General features: G+C 35.3%; 1 protein-coding gene across 5 annotated transcripts in view; it reads right to left on the reverse strand.

The window, feature by feature from the left end:
• ARHGEF12 (Rho guanine nucleotide exchange factor 12) overlaps nt 1-18987 on the reverse strand; it is a 170830-nt gene that overhangs the window by 52876 nt on the left and 98967 nt on the right. For all 5 annotated transcript variants that reach the window (XM_020891397.2, XM_070473473.1, XM_020891396.2 and 2 more), the window contains 6 exons: nt 7797-7895; nt 7057-7106; nt 4634-4691; nt 1823-2001; nt 438-515; nt 127-246 (listed from right to left, as the gene is read on the reverse strand). In XM_020891397.2, the coding sequence (XP_020747056.2) occupies nt 127-246; nt 438-515; nt 1823-2001; nt 4634-4691; nt 7057-7095 (474 nt within the window). In that variant the 5' untranslated portion in view covers nt 7096-7106; nt 7797-7895. The remainder of the gene's footprint in view (nt 1-126; nt 247-437; nt 516-1822; nt 2002-4633; nt 4692-7056; nt 7107-7796; nt 7896-18987) is intronic.

The following is an 18987-nucleotide window of genomic DNA, read 5'->3' on the forward strand; positions in this document are numbered from 1 at the left end:
GACATCCTGTTGGCCTATACTAGAAAAACTAACTTTTAAAAAGGGCAACTGTAACACCGTCTGACACATTCCCAGAAGAAAATTCTCCTGCAAAATGGCGCGCAGCACTTTTAATAATGATGTTACCTGAGCAGAGCCTGTGGCTTTGGATAACTGCTCTTGCAGCTGAGGAATGTGTTTCTTGGCCTCTTGGATCTCTTTTAGCAATCTCTGAGCAGGTGTTCGGTTGTAGTCTTCCTGCAATAGCTGAAAAGTTATAAAAATATTTCAAGAATTAACTACTTATGTCAAGAAAATATCTAAAAAGCCCATTCTTAATCAATAAAATAGCTGATGGCACTGACTACCAATAGTGTCTGATTATGATAAGTACCAACTGAACTATGCCCACTGATGTTTTTACTGGCCTGTAAATAGCCCCATTTCTAACTTAGTACCTGAAGCCGTTCCTGTTCTTTCTGTAACATTTTTCTCAGAATTTCTACTTTCTGGTTATGAACCACATTGTTTTCTTCCTAGAAAAAGAAAACAAACAAACAAACAAAAAAATTAAGAACCAATACAAGGAAAGTTAAGTTAAATATGTATTGAAAATGAGTCATACAATGTTATATTTCAGCTCCAGTTTTCAATACCTATCATGATTTTCTTTGTTTCCAGTGGTTATGATGCCAAGCTTTCAGGCTTGACACTGAAGATAAAAGGTTGTAGGGAAATTTCAACCTTTCTATCTCACTTTTGATAAAAGACACTAAAATGTTAATATCAGTTGGAGAAATGAAGTTGACTTAAGTATAAGAATAGTATCTTATACTTTGCCTTCCTTTGCATCTTTACTATCAACCCCCTTGGCATGGCTCAAATTCCCAGTATTTCCAACCTGAAGTATTAAGATTGCTCCCTAATTCATCTCCTGCCATTTCTCTCAGTTTTATAACCCTATAATATTTTATCAAATTAGTCGTCCTAAAATCTTGCCATAATCACATCACTCAAAAAATCTGTAATATATACTTAATGATCCAGTTACATGTAAATTAGCTTCATTGTTGAGACTCTTCAAAATAAATAGTCTTACTTTTTCAAGCTCATCTCCTATCATATAAATCTTTAACAGGCACCAGCCAAACAAAAATCCTGGCTATTTCTCCCCAATACTTGATGCCTTCTTGGCGCTTTACCTTTGTTTATCCTACTCTACCTGGGTTGCCTTCCTCCCCCTGACCTCCACTGCCACCACTTGGAATGTTAACTGTTCTTCAAAGCTCATTTCAAATAACAACTTTCTATAAAGTCCTTCCTTATTACAACTGGATGTGCTTTCTCCCTCCTTTGAGACCTCACAGAACTTAATATTTTCCTTCTAATAATGTCAACATTTTGCCTTTGTAGTATAATTACCTGCATACCCTTGATTCAATCTCAAATAACAAAGGTTTATTAAATCTAGCACTATATGCCAAGCAATACTGCAGACTCTGGGGAAACACAATAAACAAAAAAACCCCTTTCCTCTTAGAGTATCCCTTTCCTCTTAGAGTATATATTCTAAGAAGACAAAGGACCTTGACCACAGATATTTTAATTATATTTTTGTGGGAGGTACCCTGTTTTGTAGATGGTAAGTGTTAAATATTTGAAGTAAATCTGCCATCCCAATATTGTGCAATCATTTCAATCATTATATAATTTTTTATCAGCAGCAAATTATTTTCTACAATCTTAAACTTTATTAAGTCAACACTTTGAAACTCTTAACATAAAGCAAAGGCATTATTTATTATATAACTGGACATTTACAGAGACATTTTCCCACTCTTACCCCCATGAGCACAGGACTAGTAATTCTCTCCATATTCCCAGATGCTCCAGGTGAATGAGGGGATGTCATGATGGGAGACATATGTCCAACGACTGATGGTTCTACTTCAGAATCAGCAAGTGGAATCTGGGGCGACCCAGGTGGGCGTCCCTGAACAGTGAGAGCTACATAGGAACCAGCTTCGGGGAGAGAGATGGTAGAAAGGGGAGGAAAGGGAGAGTAACATTGTAAAAAAAATTTTATACCATTTTACTACTTAATCTCTGATAGTTCTAAAAGATCTAGTTATGTGAGAAAGTTTCATCATCTGCTGGCTAACCATTTCTCCACAGAAAAAGAATCCAATCTGTCATTTTTCTTTTATGACTCCCCTACAAATCTTAAAGAACAATGTGATTTTTAGATAACAAATTATTACTCGTAAGATCAGATATTACTTAAAAGCAAGTAAGATTTATAACCCCAATAATTTTTAAAATTTAGATACGAATCAACCACCTACTAATGGCTATGTTCAATTTCTCAAATGGAAATTTAAAAAATCACCATATTAAGATGATACAAATTAGGCAAGGCTTTAACCAACTCTGTAATGATGCCATTTTAAATTAACTTTAAAAAATGAGTGTGACCAAAAAAAAGAGGAAAAAAAGCCACAACAAATAAGTAGTAAGTTTCAATTTTAAAAATTTGGAGGAAAAGACAAACTGAGTAGGTATTTTACAGGGGAAAAAACTATAGTAAGCAAAGTTACCCATAACCAGAGACTCAACAACAGATATTCATTATTTATCTAGAATCAAAAATTATACTTTCCAAATAAATAACTTTTCTAGATAACTGATCTTTAATGACAAAATGTTTCTCTTATACTTTAAGTTGTATTTCATAGTGTTTCTTTCCACTTACCCTTCCAAGGAACTCAATGGCAATTATTTCAGAGTTTCAGGTTCTAAAAACTTGGGTTTTTTTTACACTTAATCATTACTGCTGTGATACTGGGGAGACTTTAAGTATATACACTTTTAAAGTTTTTCAATCAAAAACACTCTGTGACTGTCACAAAGTCATCTGATGTATCTTATTGACTTATCCAGGTTTGTCTTTCAAAGCATCCTGATTTCTTCCCTTTCCTTCTTTAGATATTTTTAAACCAGTTTGACTTGAAATCACTTTTATCATGTCCAGAATCTGGATTGAAGAGTAGGACATAAGGGAACTCTACTATATAGTACACAGGGATTAGGCATTTCAAATTTATATCTGTTTTCAATACTTAGACTGTTTTATGTTTATTTTGAGTTGCAGCTAGGCTCTTGTTATTGGATAAGTAATCTACTGCTATAGTCTGAAGATTTAATTTAAGTAAAATTGATATTGGAACACAGTTACCAGGCATATATTTATTATCATAAACCATGTTTATATAGTACATATAAATTTACAATATAGTAAATTTATATTTATGTACATCTTTATTTAGTACATAAATATGTACTAAATACTATAAACAAATATGTACTAAATAAATATATTTATTTATGGAGAAGGGAATGGCAACCCACTCCAGTATTCTTGCCTGGAGAATCCCATGGACAGAGGAGCCTGGAGGGCTACAGTCCATAGGATCACCAAGAGTCAGACACAAAAAAAATTAAAAAAAAAAAAATATATATATATATATTTATTTAGTGCATATTTATATTGTATATAAAAAAAGTCACAGTCTCATTAACTAAGTAACCAAATTTATTCAAGAATGAGGATCTAATTCTGATCTTCCCATTTCTTTTTAAAATGTACTAAAGTTAAACACTAAGAACAAAGTGACAGATTTACAGCACTAGTACTCTGATGAAAAGGTAAAGGAGTTTTCGGGTTACTTTATCTAAGCAGTAATAAGGCCAAGAAAGATTCCAGTTTATTCAATTTATTTTAAAGATGTCCACTTACTGAAAAGAAGTAATATTAAATAAAGAAGTAGTGTTTCTGCTTGGCCATAAACACCTATCTCTTAACTATAGTCTACTATCCTGTGGAATAGTCTGATACAAAAGATTATAAATTCTTAACCCTGGGGATTTCCAAGAGATCACTCCCCTGGATTATTTAATCATTTACTTATCTGAGGGAATATGATTATGTTACTTGAAGGTCCATTTCAGTTCATCCAGCCATTGTGTCTGATTTTTTAACCTATTCTCTTTCAGATCAACTCATCCATTTCTTTCAAATGTTTTCAATATAACCAAGAATGACAAGGACATTATAATCAACCATATGAAGTGAAAAAAAGTGAAAGTGTTAGTCACTCAGTCATGTCCAACTCTTTGTGACCCCATGGACTCCATAGCCCGCCAGGCTCCTCTGTCCACAGCAATTCTCCAAGCAAGAAGATTGGAGTGGGTAGCTATTTCCTTCTCCAGGACAGCTTTCCAACTGAGGGACCAAACCTGGGTCTCCTATACTGCAGGTGGATTCTTTTCTCTCTGAGCCACCAGGGACTAAAGATGGTTATTAGTAATTTAAGAACTTTCACCTCAGACTTTAACATAGGGGTCAGTAAACTCCATCCAAGGGACTAAATTCAACCCACAGATTATTCTGGCAAATAAAGTTTTACTGAAACAAAGCCACGTCCATTCACTGATGTATTGTCTATGCCTGCTTTTACACTATAATGAGAGTCAAGTGGCAAACTATCTGGCCCACAAAGCCTAAAAAATTTACTATCTGGCCTGTTGCAGAGAATGTTTGCTGATCTTTGCTTTAAGGGTTCCAGAAACAAAACTGTGAATAACGTTCACCTACATTTGATTAGCTTCACCACTTCCAAATGGTTTGAATGAGTCACCAGCGTTCCATTCACCTATAAAAAAATGAAAATAGTGTGTGCCAGATACATTCTAATTGATACAATGGATAAACTGACTTTAGGAATTGTTATACACAATACAACCAATTATAGCAAACAGTGCTATATTAAAACGTGTATATATCTGGTTCAGTATTCACTTCTACCACCATTCTACAAGGTATATGGCATGCATGCATGCAAAGTCACTTCAGTCATATCTGACTCCATGTGACCCTATGGACTGCAGCCCGCCAGACTACTCTGTCCACGGGATTCTTCAGGCAACAATACTGGAGTGGGTTGCCATGCACTCCTCCAGGGGATCTTCCTGACCCAGGGATCAAGCCCCTGTCTCTTATGTCTCTGCATTGGCAGGAAGCATCTTTACCACTAGCACCACCTGAGAAGCCTTCTATAAGGTATACTCAGCAACAAAATGAACTTGAGCACCAAAAAAGGCCTTGATTTAAAGGACATTATAACTTATTCACCATGAAAAATGATAAAATATACTATGCAACAGATACACAAATCCTTCACAGTGAAGAACCCTTGCAAATAGAAAAGCTCTCTATGCTTTTAATTGCAAATTCACTGGTTTTCCAAAAGCATAACACATTTTTCAAAAGATGAAAAACCAATATTCTACAATAATATTTAATTTACTTTTCATTGTCTAATCATGACCTAATCTTTACAGAGAAAATTAAATTTTCAGACAGGCTAAATATAGGAAGTGTTCTCCATAATTTCCATTAAACCACAGAAATTAAGGTAAAAATATCAAACATGGATCTAATATTAACATTATTTTTTCCGAGGCAAATAATACTAATTTTTACAAGTTCAAATTTATCAGGGTATAAAATTGAAGCAAAAGTACACTTGTCAGGCCCACCAGAGACAACCACCATTAAGCATGATGCTTAATCTTTGAGATGCTATTCTAATATACACATACCAGACAGACAGACAAGCATACACATACATTATAACTGTCTTTTTTCTGCAAATAAAAAAAAAATACTGTTTTATTGTATTATGGATGCCTTTCAATATAGGTACAAATAGACCTAATCTATTCTTTTTAAGAGCTGGTGATGTAACGCAATTTATTTCTCTGCTGCTGCTAAGTCGCTTCAGTCGTGTCTGACTCTGTGCAACCCCATAGACGGCAGCCCACTGGGATCCTCCATCCCTGGGATTCTGAAGGCAAGAATACTGGAGTGGGTTGCCATTTCCTTCTTCAATTTATTTCTCTGGCCCTCAGTTTATGCATATTTAGATTGCTTACAAGTTTTCAACATGATAAAGCTTAAGTAAATTTTCCTATATATATATCACTTCACATTTGAACACCATTTCCTTAGATAAGTTCCTAAAAGTAAAACTGTGGTCCAAGTTTATATACTTTCTAAAACTATGTAACTTTTGATACATATTCACCAATTTCCATCCAAATAGGTTTTACCTAATTTATAAGAGGAGCCATGGTACCAGTCCCAAACTATATCAAATGTGTATTAGCAGTTTTTAACATTTCTGACAAGCAAATATATTTTCACCTATCATTTAATTTCTATCTCTTTGCTATCAGTGAGATTGGACATATCCCATTGATATATTATTTATTTCAATTACTCTGGGGAATTGCCTGATAAAATTCTTTGCCCATCTTTCTATTAGACTATTTATTCTTTTGTTAGTAATTTAAAAGTGTTCTTTATAGTATAGTGATTCTATAATATGTTTCAAATATTTATTTCCAGATAGTTCTTTGCAAATATGTTCATGGTGTCTTTTCCTGCATGGTAATTTGATTTTAAGTAATCACGTTAGTCAGCTGCCTAATAATCAGTGACTAATCCATACTTACTCTACTGATCAAAACTCAAGGCCTGTTTCTGGACTATTGTGTTCCACAGATAGATCCATATTTATACTACAGTCACTTGCTTTGAATTAATCTACACCATCTCACCTCCCATTTACCTCTTCCCATAATACCTTTGCAAAATTTCTTTAGAAGAAATAATCATTTGGAAGTTTGACAAGGAATGGCACACCTCCCAAATTTATTAATAAGTTATAATGAGAATTTCTTGCTAAGAGATTAATTTGGAGAAATAAGATCTTTACAACAGTGAGCTACTCTCCTGACAAGGACACACATGACTCTATTTATTCAAAACTTTTATTATGCTTTTCAGTAAAGTGTAGCATTAATATTAAGATAAATGAAATAAATTTTTATCATCAATAAATCCATCACCTATAACGTGCAGCTTTTAATAAAAATTCAAGCTAAAAAATTAAAATATGGCTAGTATATGCTGCTTTATATTTCTACCACAAATTTCCTAAGTCTTTTCCTTACCTTGATGATTCGATCACCTGTCTGTACTCCAGCCCGCATGGCTGCTCCATCTGTAATAGAAATTAATTCTTAAAATGCAATTCATTTACATTCACTGACAATCTTCTCAAAAGAGAAGCATGGAACAAAATGGTTAAAAATATGGATTGTAAAGTCAGACAGACAAGGTCCAAATCCTGCTTCTGTCACTCACTAGCTGGGTGATCACGGTCACATTTTATGTTTTCTTTTTTCCCTCCACTCTAAGCCTCAATATCCCCTGTAAAATGGAGATTAAAAAGTACCAAAGTACCCACCTCAAAGTATAGCAACTAACATAAAGGAAGTATTCAATATATGGTAACATTGCAGTAGTTCCCCTCATTTGAGGGGAAAAGATGGGTATTTTTGAGCCTACGACCATTTCTTTAATCTACCACTACCTAAATATCTCCGGTACCATGAAGAAAAAAAATTAACACAAACTTCCATAAGTGATGACGCTTAAAGTATCATGACTAAAGAGTCATGTGATTTTTCTAAAACATATAAGAACTTTTTTCTTTCCATAAAATACAAAAGAAATCAACTGGGATAAATTCATGCCTATAACTAACACTAAAGACAAATCTAGTACAGTAAGGCCATATGACCTATAATGTATGTGATTATTTTATTCTAAGCAATAGACATTTTTTAAGCTTTTCTATTATTACTCTGCTTGCTCCCAGTGACAAGACTGTTTTTTAAAAGTGCCTTGCCTTCTTTGACAGACTGTACGAACACTGGATTGTCTCCACTGACCGTCAGCCCAAATCCATTGTCATCCTTCTGGATGATCACACAACGCTGAACAAGACCTGCATAAGAACCACAGGGTAAAGAGAGAAGGAAAGAGAAAATAGAGAAAAAAAAATTCAATAATCATATTAGTAGTAATGAACTGTATTCCCCCTGGAGAAACACAAGGTAGCACATGAAACCCATATGAAAAATAAAGAGCACTGACCCCATAAGCAAAACAAACACAAGAATATCACAGAGTCATATATATTGGTTTCTCAAAGGAAAGGTAGAGTAGAATTGCTGCAGGATTAAAAATAGCTAAGGCGAACTGGAAAAGGTAAAGTATTAGAGAGAAGACAGACGGAAGCCCATTCAAGTCTATGCAATTTATTTGTAATATAAAATTCTACCCCCACTTCCTTGTGTTTTCAAGTGTTCTAAATGGTATTTAAACCCAAGATAATAGAACATTCTGGGACATTAGGCTAGGAGCAGCCCATGGTAAACTCTAGAGAAGTTCAGTATTACTCTCAAAAAAACATATTGAGAAAAGCAGACTATTAAAAAGAAAGGAATGCTTAGAGAGCAACTGTGGCTCTTCTGAAAAGTCCAAAGCAAAGAAACACTATGGCATACAGAAATAATAAAAAGAAAAGACAGTAGAAAAGATAAAAGAACTTGTGAGCTTCACCAGCTCTTTGATTTCCTTCATATACTTACCTGATTGCTACAGAGAATTTGTTTTCCTTCCAGTTAAACAGCAAACAAAAATTGTCAACATAAGGTGAGAGAAAGAAGACCACAACCAAAGAACAGGGATAAACCAGAACCCTGGTTAGTGCCCAGGGCTGTTTTTATCAGAGAGCAAGACTGGGAGATCCCGAACTCTGTGTTAGCCAAAGGTTTCATATATACTTCCAGCTTTACAGGATCTAAATGCTTCACCAAAAATGAATGTATAAAAATAATATATAGAAATAACACAAGTAAAATGATGATTAGCATTTAAAAACTCCCTCAAAATTAAGATTCTTATACAAAGAGGCATGATCTTTTAAATGAGCGTGATGTACAAAACAAAGAAAGTGCTGAAGGCTGCACATTAATGAATATACATGCATATTTCTTGCTATTAATGAAATGACAGAAGTACCAGCTTCCCTGGTGGCTCAGATGGTAAAGAAAGTGCCTACGATGAGGAAGCACTGGGTTTGATCCCTGGGTTGGGAAGATTCCCTGGAGGAGGACGTGGCAATCCACTCCAGTGTTCCTGCCTGGAGAATCCCCTTGGATAGAGGAGCCTGGCGGGCTACAGTCCATGGGGTTGCAGAGTCGGATACGACTGAGTGACTAAGACAGCACACAGGAGCCTACTACAGATGACAAACTAGAATAACTGCATCCCTGGATGGAAAAGAGGAACCTTGAACCTTAATTCATCAACTTACAACAAACCATGAACCTTAAGATAAAAGCTAAAACTTTTCATAAAAACACATAGGAACAAATCTTCAAGACCTTAGGACAGGCAGAGAGATCTTTCAGGATGCAAAATGCACCAATCATAAAGGAAAAACCCAGCAAATTGGGTTCAAAATTTTAAATAATTGCTTTCCTAAAGACATCAATAAGAAAATGAAAAGGCAAGCCACAGACTGGGAGAAAACATTTGTAATACAAATTACTGATAAAGCACTTGTATCCAGATTATTTTTTAAAAAAGTAACTACAATCCAGTAACGGAAGACGTATTTGAAAGGGACAAAAGATTTGAATAAACACATCACACACAAAGATGCACTGGTGGCCAATAAGCACATGAAAAGGTACTCAATATCTGCTGCCTTCAGGAAAATGCAAGTTAAAACACAATGAGACACCACCATATACTAGTTCAGTTCAGTTGCTCAGTTGTGTCCAACTCTTTGCGACCCCATGAACCGCAGTACCTCAGGCCTCCCTGTCCATCACCAACTCCCAGAGTCTACCCAAACCCATGTCCATTGAGTCAGTGACGCCATCCAACCATCTCATCCTCTGTTGTCCCCTTCTCCTCCTGCCCTCAACCTTTCCCAGCATCAGGGTCTTTTCAAATGAGTCAGCTCTTCACATCAGGTGGCCAAAGTTTTGGAGTTTCAGCTTCAACATCAGTCCTTCCAATGAACACCCAGGACTGATTTCCTTTAGGATGGACTGGTCGGATCTCCCTGCAGTCTAAGGGACTCTCAAGAGTCTTCTCCAACACCACAGTTCAAAAGCATCAATTCTTCGGTGCTCACCTTTCTTTATAGTCCAACTCTCACATCCATACACAACTACTGGAAAACCATAGCCTTGACTAGACGGACCTTTGTTGACAAAGTGATGTCTCTGCTTTTTAATATGCTATCTAGGTTGGTCATAACATTCCTTCCAAGGAGTAAGCATCTTTTAATTTCATGGCTACAATCATCACCATCTGCAGTTATTTTGGAGCCCAGAAAAATAAAGTCAGCCACTGTTTCTCCATCTATTTGCCATAAAGTGATGGGACCGGATGCCATGATCTTAGTTTCCTGAATCTTGAGCTTTAAGCCAACTGTTTCACTCTCCTCTTTCACTTTTATCAAAAGGCTCTTTAGTTCTTCTGCACTTTCTGCCATAAGGGTGGTGTCATCTGCATATCTGAGGGCATTGATTATTCTCCCGGCAATCTTGATTCCAGCTTGTGCTTCCTCCAGCCTAGTGTTTCTCATGATGTACTCTGCATATAAGTTAAATAAGCAGGGTGACAATATACAGCCTTGACGTACTCCTTTTCCTATTTGGAACAGTCTGTTGTTCAATGTCCAGTTCTAAGTGTTGCCTCCTGACCTGCATATAGGTTTCTCAAGAGGCAGGTCAGGTGGTCTGGTATTCCCATCTCTTTCAAAATTTTCCAGTTTGTTGTGATCCACACAGTCAAAGGTTCTGGCATAGTCAATAAAGCAGAAATAGATGTTTCTCTGGAACTCTCGTTTTTTTGATGATCCAGTGGATGTTGGCAATTTGACCTCTGGTTCCTCTGACTTTTCTAAAACCAGCTCGAACATCTGGAAGTTCACGGTTCACATATTGCTGAAGCCTGGCTTGGAGAATTTTGAGCATTACTTTACTAGTGTGTGGGATGAGTGCAATTGTGTGGTAGTTTGAGCATTCTTTGGGATTGGAATGAAAACTGACATTTTCCAATCCTGTGGCCACTGCTGAGTTTTCCAAATTTGCTGACATATCCAGTGCAGCACTTTCACAGCATCATCTTTTAGGATTTGCCAATAGCTCAACTGGAATTCCATTACCTCCACTAGCTTTGTTCATAGTGATGCTTCCTAAGGCCCACTTGACTTCACATTCCAGGATGTCTGGCTCTAGGTGAGTGTGAGTGATCACACCATCATCATGATTATCTGGTTTGTGAGGATCTTTTTGGTACATTTCTTCTGTGTATTCTTGCCATCTCTTCTTAATATCTTCTACTTCTATTAGGTCCATACTATTTCTGTCCTTTATTGAGCCCATCTTTACATGAAGATATCTCCCTTGGTATCTCTAATTTTCTTGAAGAGATCTCTAGTCTTTCCCATTCTATTGTTTTCCTCTATTTCTTTGCATTGATCACTGAGGAAGGCTTACTTTTCTCTCCTTGCTATTCTTTGGAACTCTGCATTCAAATGGGAATATCTTTCCTTTTCTCCTTTGCTTTTCACTTCTCTTCTTTTCACAGTTATTTGTAAGGCCTCCTCAGACAGCCATTTTGCTTTTATGCATTTCTTTTTCTTGGGGATGGTCTTGATTCCTGTCTCCTATACAATGTCACAAACCTCCATCCATAGTTCATCACTAAATCTGTCTATCAGATTTAGTCCCTTAAATCGACTTCTCACTTCCACTGTATAGTCATAAGGGATTTGATTTAGGTCATACCTGAATGGTCTAGTGGTTTTCCCCACTTTCTTCCATTTAAGTCTGAATTTGGCAATAAGCAGTTCATGATCTGAGCCACAGTCAGCTCCCAGTCTTGTTTTTGCTGACTATATAGAGCTTCTCCATCTTTGGCTGAAAAGAATATAATCAATCTGATTTTGGTGTTGACCATCTGGTGATGTCCATGTGTAGAGTCTTCTCTTATGTTGTTGGAAGAGGGTGTTTGCTATGACCAGTGTGTTCTCTTGGCAGAAATGTATTAGCCTTTGTCTTGCTTCATTCCATACTCCAAGGCCAAATTTGCCTGTTACTCCAGGTGTTTCTTTCTTGACTTCCTACTTTTGTATTCCCCTATAATGAAGAGGACATCTCTTTTGGGTATTAGTTCTAGAATGTCTTGTAAGTCTTCATAGATCCGTTCAACTTCAGCTTCTTCAGTGTTACTGGTCAGGGCATAGACTTGGATTACTGTGATACTGAATGGTTTGCCTTGGAAACGAACAGAGATCATTCTGTCATTTTTGAAATTGCATCCAAGTACTGCATTTCAGACTCTTTTGTTGACTATGATGGCTACTCCATTTCTTCTAAGGGATTCCTGCCCACAGTAGTAGATATTAATGACCATCTGAGTTAAATTCACCCATTCCAGTCCATCTTAGTTTGCTGATTCCTAGAATGTCGACATTCACTCTTGCCATCTCCTGTTTGACCACTTCCAATTTGCCTTGATTCATGGACCTAACATTCCAGGTTCCTATGTGATACTGCTCTTTATAGCATCAGGCCTTGCTTCTATCACCAGTCACATCCACAACTGGGTGTTGTTTTTGCTTTGGCTCTATCCCTTCATTCTTTCTGGAGTTATTTCTCCACTGATCTCCAGTAGCATATTGGGCACCTACCAACCTGGGGAGTTCATCTTTCAGATCTTTTTGCCTTTTCACACTGTTCATGGGGTTCTCAAGGCAAGAATACTGAAGTGGTTTGCCATTCCCTTCTCCAATGGACCACGTTCTGCCGACTGTCCATTAACAGACAAATAGATTAAAAAAAATAGTCGTATATCCATTACAATAAAATACTATTTAGTAAGGAAAAAAAGGAAGGAACTACTCACACATGCAACAAATATGGATCACAAAAACATCACGTTAAGCCAAAAAGGAAGATACAAAAGACTATAAATATTACATGATTCCAATGTAGAACAAGCAAAGAAGTCAACTATAGTAACAAAAAGCAGATTAGTGGTTGCCTAGGGACAAGATGGGATGGAGAGGTTAAGAATGACTGCTATGAGATATATGAAACAACTTTTTGGGTTGATGGAAATGTTGTATATCTTAATTAAGGTAATGGTTGTATGAATATTTATCTGTCAAGACTTACTGAATTGTATACTTAATATGAATGCATTGTACTTTATGTAAATTGGATCTCAAAGAAGTTAACTTTCAACTTTAAAAAAAATGAGACCTCAATTCTAGAGTCTACCAAGTACTAAACAATATTTGAATTCATAAATTCACCAGTCTTCCAAAATAGGAAACTGTAATGTGGGCACAGGAAAGATAACCCATCATAATTTAACCATTTTTCTTTTGTTTAATGTTGCTTCCTTCAAGTAATTAGGAAAAATTCTAAATAGAATGAGTATGAATACATAAAATCAAGGAAAAAGACATTCTTTCTTATAATTTCTAGTACACAATACAATAAATATAAGTATCAGAGAATGCTGTTTTACAGGAAATTGTAAAAATGCAAACCCAGCTTTAGAAACATAAAATATCTGATGAGCTTCTTTATAGTCATTTGAAATATCAAAATAAATTAGATATTTTGAACTTTTGAGTATCTGAAGTCAAGACAGTTGCAACACTGAATATGTATTTTTTTCATGCTATAGCTATCCCCTCCAGTTATCTCATCTCACTTCCAAAGGGCTGAAAATCAGTTGAGTTAGAGGATTCTAACATTGATGTTTGCTTGCTAAGCCACTGATCTTAAGCAGACTCTCTTTCAGATTCCTGTAGAAAATCGAGTGCTTGTACACAATGAGAGGAGTAATGGAGGTTAAGAGTTTGCTATATTTGTGTATTTCACTAGAATATAATGAACCTAAAGTCTCTAGCTTAAAATACTAAGGGCTCATAAATGTGAGTTATTACTTTATTATGACTAGGGGTGAGTTGCCCTTGGATTTTCCTGCTCAGAAATATATTATTTATCTATGCCATCAATTAAAAATCATTTTAAAATACTTTTGTGTCAACAAACTCATATTATTAATGTAAATAATCCTTAGGAGAATCAATCCTCCTTTATGTCTTTGTCTGAATTTTGTTTTAATAGACCAGCGAATTACTTTGAGACTGGTTAGGGAATATGGAGATTTTACAGAGCTTCTTGTAATAACTTTAGAAGATGAGAGACAGTAAGAAGGCCTCAAGAAACAAATCATCTTCTCTCATAAAATTTTTCCTAAATATCAAGACTGGGTTAGGCGCCCCATTCTACCTACCACTGCGCCCTCTGTTTACTCTTGGGGCATCTTTACCAGTCACAAGTGATTTGCATTTATCCTCTTATTAGATTACATACTTTTAAGAATTCAGGGGCGCTATCTTGCTTACAAACTTATCTCAGGACCTGGTGTATGTTCTGGAATAAAAGGAAATTTTTAAAATTGCTAATGAATTAATGAATATCAGAAGCACACAGGAGTCTAGCTGCTGCTGCTGCTAAGTCATTTCAGTCATGTCCAACTCTGTGCGACCCTATGGACAGCAGCCCACCAGGCTCCTCTGTCTATAGGATTCTCTAGGTCAGAATACCGGAGTGGGTTGCCATTTCCTTCTTCAATAGGAGTCTAGAGATGGATGGAAATTTAGGAAGGGAGGTGATCAGAGATTAAAAAAAAAAAAGTACCAATACACAGTTAATTTTAGCAAATATACTTAGGGTCCTAATAGACTGCTAAGTATTGAAAAAATATATTAGGGTTACTTCAGAATACTGAAAACCTGTATTCTCCAATTCAAAATTGTTCAGTGTGATAACTTTGATTTCCCCTTTGATTCTACATTAAAAGGAACAGATAAAGGGCAAAGAAGAAAAAGCAATGTGCACATCATATTCATCTCTTTCTTCTCCTTAACACCATTATACTGTCCACTTATTATTAAGTTCATCTACCAGTCTGAGAGTCCGACATACTTGAACATCTAAGAATTACTAGGCCACCAAAGCAAAAAGAAAACACATGTACATAGCTAACTCAAGATCTATGGAATTCAAATTATTGAAATGTTCTACTTATTGTAGACTAGAAGGTGATTTAACCCACCACAGAGGATAAATTCCACTAAGTACTAAACAGTATTTGAATTCACAAATTCACCACTCTTATAAAATAGGAAGCCACAGTACTGACATCACCAGTACTAACTTGTCATTTTTTGAAATGTCCTTTTTGACAAAAAGCATTTACTTTTTTGGGCAAATTTGTATTAAGCATCTACTAGTTATTTAGCACTGTAATCAGTAGGTGTTATGAGCAATACAAAACTACCAGGAGTCTTTGCTCTCAAAGAACTTAGAATCTTGGTGGGGAAGGATAATGAAGAAACAAATAGGGCAGCAATGGCAATGTCTAACAATATAACAAAATAACAGGCCCAATATGTTATTAAAGAAGGGCGAGATTTAAAAAATGGACTCCTAATTACAGAATGTCTATTTCCAAATTTTCTTAACTAAAAAAAAAACACCTTTAACCATGTTAACTTTTTCTGGTTCTTACAAACACATATTGTCCATGGTTTGTTTGCTGTTTGCTGGTTTATTTGTCTAATTCCCTTATTCTCTGGTATAACCATTATTAATTATAATCACCATACAAATGTGTTTATCTCTGAATACAAGTTTTTATAAGGTCACAAAATGACTTTAATATGAACTGTAACCAAGTACTTTGTATGAAGACAGGCCTCTAGAGAGTGTTCAACAAGTAAGGTAATGATGTACAGCAAAAACCATTACAATATTGTAAAGTAATTAGCCTCCAACTAAAAAAAATAAATGGAAAAATAAAAATTAAAAAAAAATTTGAGATTTAGTCACAGGAATATTTCCTTACTGTCACTGTACTTAGTGCCATATGAAGATTTTTTTTCGCATAACTATTTATAACTGCATATGGAGTGCTGGTAATCAAGTGCACATCTCTATTATCATACTTACAAAAAAGGATTTCTTTTGTACCAGACTGTGAACTTCTAGAAAGCAGGTACAGTCTCCTATTACCTTTTAATCTATCCCTTATCATAGTACCTGGTGTATAATCAGTGCTCAATGAATATCTACTAATTTGAACTTATTTTATAAATATATCATACTCAAGTCATTTTTCAAGAAAAAGTAAAATCATATCCCTGAAAACTATGTGAAGTGAGGAAATACTTCTATACAGACACCAACCTTCTGCCTTGTCTAAATTTTAACTAACTTGATTCTCTATCTACCCTAAAATAACTCTAGTTACAAATAAGTGTTTCCTTATTTCTGGTCTTTTAAGGAATATGGTATTTCACCTGGAAGCTGATAATAAATGTCATGCTTCATATTATCAGTGAAGTAAAAGTAGACAGTCTATCAAATTTATGTAAATATTATCTTTTCCTAATTTTCCCCCCTTTATAAATAAAAGACATGTTTTCCTGTTAAAATATTGTGGCTTTTTTAAATGCTTTTTTACTGAAGTACCATTAATTTACAAATTCTGTTAATTTCAGGCATACAGCATAGTTAAACAGTGTTTTTGCAATTATATTCCATTACAGGTTATTACAAGATACTCAGTATACTTCCCTATGCTATACAGTATATCCTTGTTTATCTATTTTATATATAGTAGTTTGTATGTATTAATTCCATACCTCAAATCTGTACTTCCTCCCTTCCCTCTTTCCTTTGGTAGCCAAAAGCCTGTTTTCTGTATCTGTGACTCTGTTTCACATATACATTCATCTGCATTATTTTTAGATTCCACATATAAGTTATATCATATAGTCTTTGTCTTATTTCACTAGGCATAATGCTCTCTAGGTCTATCCATGTGGCTACAAATGGCATTGTTTCATTTTTTATGGCTGAGTAATATTCCTTGATGTGTGTTATGATGTCCCTCTTTACATACATACTTAAGATATTCTTTTTTAAAAATTGAAATATAATTGATGGCTCAGTGGTAAAGAACCTGCCTGACAATGGAGGTTCCCTGGGTTGGGAAGATTCCCTGGAGACGGGAATGGCAACTGACTCCAGTATTCCTGCCTGAGAAACCCCACTGACAGGGCCTGGTGGGCTATATATAGTCCATGGAGGTCCCAAAGAGTCAGACATGGCTTAGCAACTGAGCACAAGCATTATTTATAAAAGTTGGTTCACAATATTGTGTTAGTTTCAGGTGTACAACTAAGTGATTCAGTTACATACATATTTATTTTTTCATATTATTTTCCATTATAGGTTATTACAAGATACTGAATGTAGTTCCTGTATTGGTACATCTTTTTAATCCAATCATTTGTTGGCAAGCACTTGAGTTGGTTCCACATCTGGGCTATTATAAACAGTGCTGCTATGAACACTGTGGTGCACTGTCTTTTCCAATTAGCATTTTTGTTTTTCCAGCTATATACCCAGGAGTGGAACTGTTGAATCATATGGTAGTTCTATTTCTAGTTTTTTAAGGAACTCAAACTGTCTTCCACAGTGCCTGTACCAATTTACATTTCCTCCAATGGTGTACAAGGGTTCCCTTTTCTCCACATCTTCTCTAACATCTGTTATTTATAGACTTTTTAATGGTTGTCATTCTGACAGGTATGAGGTAATACCTCATTGTGGTTTTGATTAGCATTTCTTAATAATTAGCAGTGATGAGCACTGTTTCACATGCCTGTTAGCCATCTACATATTTTCTTTGAAAAATGACTATTCAAGTCTGCACATTTTTTAACTGGATTGTTTTTTCCTTGATATTAAATTGTAATGAGTTCTTTGTATATTTTGGATATTAACCCCTTGTTGTCACATCATTTGCAAATAATTTTTCCCATTCCACAGGTTGTCTTTTTGTTTTGTTGATGTTTTCCTTAGCTGTGCAAAAACTTTTGAGTTTATTTAGGTCTCATTTGTTTATTTCTGCTCTTATTTCTTTTGCCTTAGGAGACTCATCCAAGAAAATTTTGCTACAATTTACGTCAAAGAGTATTCAATGCTCTCTTCTAGGGATTTTATGGTTTTGGGTCTTATATGTAGGTCTTTAAACCATTTTAAGTTTATTTTTGTATATGGTATGAAGGAATGTTATAGTTTCATTGTTTTACATATGGTCATCCAGCTTTCCCAGCATCACTTGAAGAGATTATCTTTTCTCCATTGTTTATCTTGCCCACTTTGTTACAGATTAATTGACTGTAGATGTGTAGATTTATTTCTGGGCTCTCTATTCTGTGCCATTGATCTATGCATTTGTTTTTGTGCCAATACTATGCTGTCTTGATTACTATAGCCTTGTAGTTTGAAGTCTGGGAGGATTATGCCTCCAGTTTGTTCTTTTGTCTCAGAATTGGTTTGGCAATTTGAGGTCACTGGTAATTCCATATAAATTTTAGGATTACTTGTTCTAGTTCTGCAGAAAATGTCTTGTGTACTCTGATTGCACTTAAATCTGTAGATTGCTTTGAGTAGTATGGCTATTTTAATAATATTAATTCTTCCAATCTAAGAAGCTGGAATATCTTTCTACTTCTTTCAATCAATTTGAATTTTCTTCATCACTGTTTTACAGTTTTTTAGAATACAGGTCTTTCACTTCCTTTCTTAGGTTTATTCCTAGTTATTTTGTTTTGATGTGATCTTAAATGGAACTGTATTTTTTACTTTCTCTTTCTGATACTTCATTACTAGTGTATAGTAGAAAGGCAACAGATTTCAGTATATTAATCTTGTATCCTGCAATCTTCCTCAATTCATTGATTGGTTCTAGCAGCATTTAAGTGGAGAATTTAGGGTTCTCTATATAAAGTATCATGCCATATGCAAAGAGTGACAGTTTCACCTCTTCCCTACTAATTTATGTATCTTTTCTTTTTAAAAAATTTTTTTGTCAGACTGCTGTGGTTGGGACTTCCAATAGCATGTTAAACAGAA

This window comes from Odocoileus virginianus, chromosome 10 (assembly GCF_023699985.2).
Source record: "Odocoileus virginianus isolate 20LAN1187 ecotype Illinois chromosome 10, Ovbor_1.2, whole genome shotgun sequence".
In the NCBI taxonomy this organism is placed as follows: Eukaryota; Metazoa; Chordata; class Mammalia; order Artiodactyla; family Cervidae; genus Odocoileus; species Odocoileus virginianus.